The 3821-nt window shown below is 34.2% G+C and overlaps 1 protein-coding gene across 1 annotated transcript; it reads left to right on the plus strand.

Annotated features, from left to right (window-relative positions):
• The first annotated feature begins 380 nt into the window (after positions 1-380).
• LOC110659268 (uncharacterized) lies at positions 381-3552 on the plus strand. The gene is made up of 3 exons (XM_021817148.2): positions 381-771; positions 881-995; positions 3170-3552. The coding sequence occupies exons 1-3, from the start codon at positions 532-534 to the stop codon at positions 3241-3243; spliced, it is 429 nt and encodes a 142-aa protein (XP_021672840.1). The 5' UTR covers positions 381-531; the 3' UTR covers positions 3244-3552.
• The last annotated feature ends 269 nt before the right edge of the window (positions 3553-3821 follow it).

Here is a 3821-nt window from a genome sequence, read left to right on the forward strand (position 1 = left end):
TGGCATGTGAAGCAGGATTAATTGAGCAGTGATAATACTAGAATTCAAGTGCTCCTATTAGAGGACCGTAGCATTACGCAACTTCAAAAGTCTCTAAAGTTTTTGAGATATTAGGCCGCCTTTAGCATTGGAATGACGTAAACTAACTTTTTTACTTTGATCGAAAATAATAAATAAATAAAATAGCATTTTATTATTAAAATTGATTTTTATGCACGTAAAGTCAATTGCCTCTCTCTATAGAAAATTTTAGAGTTATTTAGACGAAAAGTTAAAATTAATTTATTTGGACTTCATCGAGCAGGTGAGGGGCTTATTTGAACTTTTATTTATTTTTTTAATGCAATTAAAAAAATTTAATAATCCCCACTAGCACTAGAATACGTTTATCAAAGCAGCCAAACGCTGCTCGCATTTCCGCGATAATCCTTATCTTTCACACTCTCGGCTGACGGTAGTCTACTCACCACAATTCGCATAGCGAGCCGGAAACCGACGGAGCTGCCACAGAAACCTATAACCATCTGCGAAATGGCGAAGGGAAAGAGGGAATTGCTATCAAAAGCGCCATGGAGAGGTGACGATGACGACGAGGCCGAAAAATTCAAAGACGCCAAGCTCAAGGTCACCAATCAGCCCGGCTCCACCCCTACTATGCACGTCCCTCGCAAAAAGAACAACAAGCGCCGCTCCAATGAAGATGACTCTGACGAAGACGATCCCCTTGAGCTCGACCCCGAGCTCCGGTACAGCTTCCAGCGCAATTTTCAGGTTTTTTTTTGGTTGCCTTTTTCCTCTTCTCCCCAATTTACCCTTTTGTGCTATTTTGGTCGGTGATTGACGAGCGTTGGTGCTTTTGTGTACATATATATATATTCAGTTTCTTCAGAGAGTATTTAGCATTGACACCATTGTGAAGCCTCTTCCACCTGCTATGGCATATAATGTTTCTCGCAACTTGAGCTTCTTCACCCGCATCTTTACTCAGTTCTTTGGTGAGTCTTTTCGGTCTCTTGCTTCTTGTTTTTTTGTTTTAGCTCGGAAGATTATTTATGGAATTATATACCCATTTGTATTGAGCATGCAAGCAGCTTTAAGAAATTTAGCTTCTTTTTTCCTTGAATCTTTGTTATAATTAGACCATCCACTGTAGAACAGACTACTTTTCTTTTCTTTTTTTATACATTAGTTTGAGTTTTCTGTAAATCCGCATGTTAATTTGTAGTATATGCTTTGTGATAATAAAGATTCAACTTTTGTGCAGGTTCTTAAAAATTTTATGAAAATAATATTGTTGTGGCCATTGCCTTTTATATTGTGTGTTTCCCTATGCGAAGTTATAGCATATAAGATGGTTTCATGAACTAAACAAATGCTATGTTATTAAGATTATGTCAATTAGCTTTGAAAGTCCCAGACTCCCAGTAGTGTAATCCGTTGAAATCTGAGTCTTTGATCTCTTAAAAATTGGAGTACAGAGGTATTGGATTTGGATCTTCTCTCATGAATGGTTTTGCAACAATTTTAATGAACCTACATGTGGAGAATTGGATTCTCGTTAATGCCTTTTAATACATTTTCTGGTCAAGGAATTATACTTTAATGGTCTTTGTACAAAGAAATTTTCTTTTCAATTGTTTTGATTATGTAATTGCTTTTGAAATGAAATTTTTGTTCTGATCGATTGCATTTATTATTGCCATTTGTATCTTCCATTAAATTATTGTTTTGAATGATTATGTTTATTATTGCCATTTGTATCTTCCATTTGCAAAGTACTTTATCAAAATTTGAAGTTTGGATCTCTTCATTATTAAGTATTAAGCCCCCCCGCCCCAACCCGATTAGGCCATTACCTTTGCCCAATAAGTGGACTTCCAAAGTAATATGTACATTGGACCACCTGTGTGCCTTCAAGGCTTCAACAAATTATCATTGTTGTTAGAATCATAAAATTTTTTATTTGATTCGATTTTTTTGTCCTAGCGGGTTGAATCTATGTGGTGAATGGTGAATCTCAAATGCACCTAAATCTTGACCTAATCTTGCGATTCGATAGTGAATCGGGTGAATCAATATGAATCTACCGATTTGGTAGATTCTTTTTCTAGAGAGTTGTTAGACCTATAACTTCAAAATATAATATTTTGCGTTATTTTTTATTATTGTAAAAAGTGCATATAAAACCTTTCCTTAGCTATTTTTCATCTATTGGTCATTCTTTTCCCTCTCCCTCCTTTTTTATTTTCTTCTTTTTCTTCTTCTTCTTCTTCCTTTTTTTTTTAATATTTTATCAAATTATGACATTTTATAATAATATATTTTGATCTTTTAATTTAATCCATTGTCATTTCTTATTATTTAATTATTTGTTCAAATTTAAATGGGAGTTTCAGCATATGCACAATGATAATCATTGTCTACAATTCAAGAATTCATAATTTATAACGCAAAACCACAACATAATAAGAATATGTTGCTCTATTACAAAGTATCTTTATCATTAGCAAATTGATAATTCTATATTTATCAAAATATGTCATTGTGATATATTCTTTTCCTTATTTTTTAGAACATATATCATTTTTTATTAATTTTGATAATTTTAATCAAAACTTATGATTCGATTTGATTCTCGATTCACAAAATGAAGATTTCGGTTCTCGATTTGACAACTATGCTAGTTATCCATAAATTATTGCTCAACCTATTTAACGCGACCACTTCCCATGGCTGTGAAACCATGGGTGCCCAGCAATCATAGGAACCTGTTTTTACTGTGCGTGAATGTGCTGGTGTAGTTAGTTAACCATTTAATGTGGTATACTTGGTGGTTTTAACTCTTTAACTGTCCTGGACTCAAGCTTTCGATGTATTTAACCTGCCATCCTTTACAAAGTGCAAGTGCTATAGCTGAATGAGAACCAGAATTTCACATTAATATGCTTGATGTTGTCGAAGGGAAATATTCATGCTCTTAGTCTTAGGTGATAAAGATGGGTTGAACCCTTAGTTTTTTGATACCAATCTTCTTTGACAAAATGATTTCTTCCATGCAAAAAATTATTTTAAGGGTTGTTAATTCTTGTTATCACTGGTTAATTTTCTTTATATATAATATTTTCTTTTGTTATTTATATTGATAAATTGTGATTTGTTTGTAATACAGATCCTGAAGGTATTGCAAATGCACAGAAATCACTTGGGTTAGGGCAGGAAGAGAAAGCTCGTCGGGTCCGTTGAGAAAGAATGATCTTTTGTTCATTGCAATTGTAATTTTGACTCTATCTGGATCCTTTGTTTTGCCAAGAATTTGTTCTGCATGATTTGTTTTCTCTAAGATATAGCATTTTAACCATAATTAGAAAATCCTGGGGAGAACTTAAAGGAGTAACTGCTGAAATCCTTACAATGACATCATGCGCATTCCTAGCTAATTTGAATACACAGTTCTACTGAACATGCCATGCACCTGATGTATTTACAGGACTTGAATTTTTGTATTTTCATTATATTATCTACTACCTGACTCAGGCGAAGACCTTTGTTCTATGAACATGATTCGATATGACCAGTATCATAGATTCTGTGTCCAACTTAACAAACAGAGTAATGGTACCGAAAGCTATGTCAAAACTAGAAGTTGCAGCACTTATATGGGAAGCTATTTTCAAAACTGAGTTTAGAGGGTAAATCTAACAAGCCAAGAGGCTGGTTTCTGATTTTTCAGTTCAACCGGTCAAGCCAGTCGGATGTGGAAAGTCAGGTTATGAAGCAAGGATTTGAAGTGATTGATAAGGGATGCTGTGGAGTGGGAAAGA

The sequence above is a fragment of the Hevea brasiliensis genome, chromosome 16 (assembly GCF_030052815.1).
Source record: "Hevea brasiliensis isolate MT/VB/25A 57/8 chromosome 16, ASM3005281v1, whole genome shotgun sequence".
NCBI classification, from domain to species: Eukaryota; Viridiplantae; Streptophyta; class Magnoliopsida; order Malpighiales; family Euphorbiaceae; genus Hevea; species Hevea brasiliensis.

Coding starts and splice junctions, on each gene's coding strand:
- LOC110659268 (XM_021817148.2), top strand. CDS start 532: ATGGCGAAGGGAAAGAGGGAATTGCTATCAAAAGCGCCATGGAGAGGT. Junction 772..880: donor GCTTCCAGCGCAATTTTCAG/GTTTTTTTTTGG, acceptor ATATATATTCAG/TTTCTTCAGAGAGTATTTAG. Junction 996..3,169: donor CATCTTTACTCAGTTCTTTG/GTGAGTCTTTTC, acceptor TTTGTAATACAG/ATCCTGAAGGTATTGCAAAT.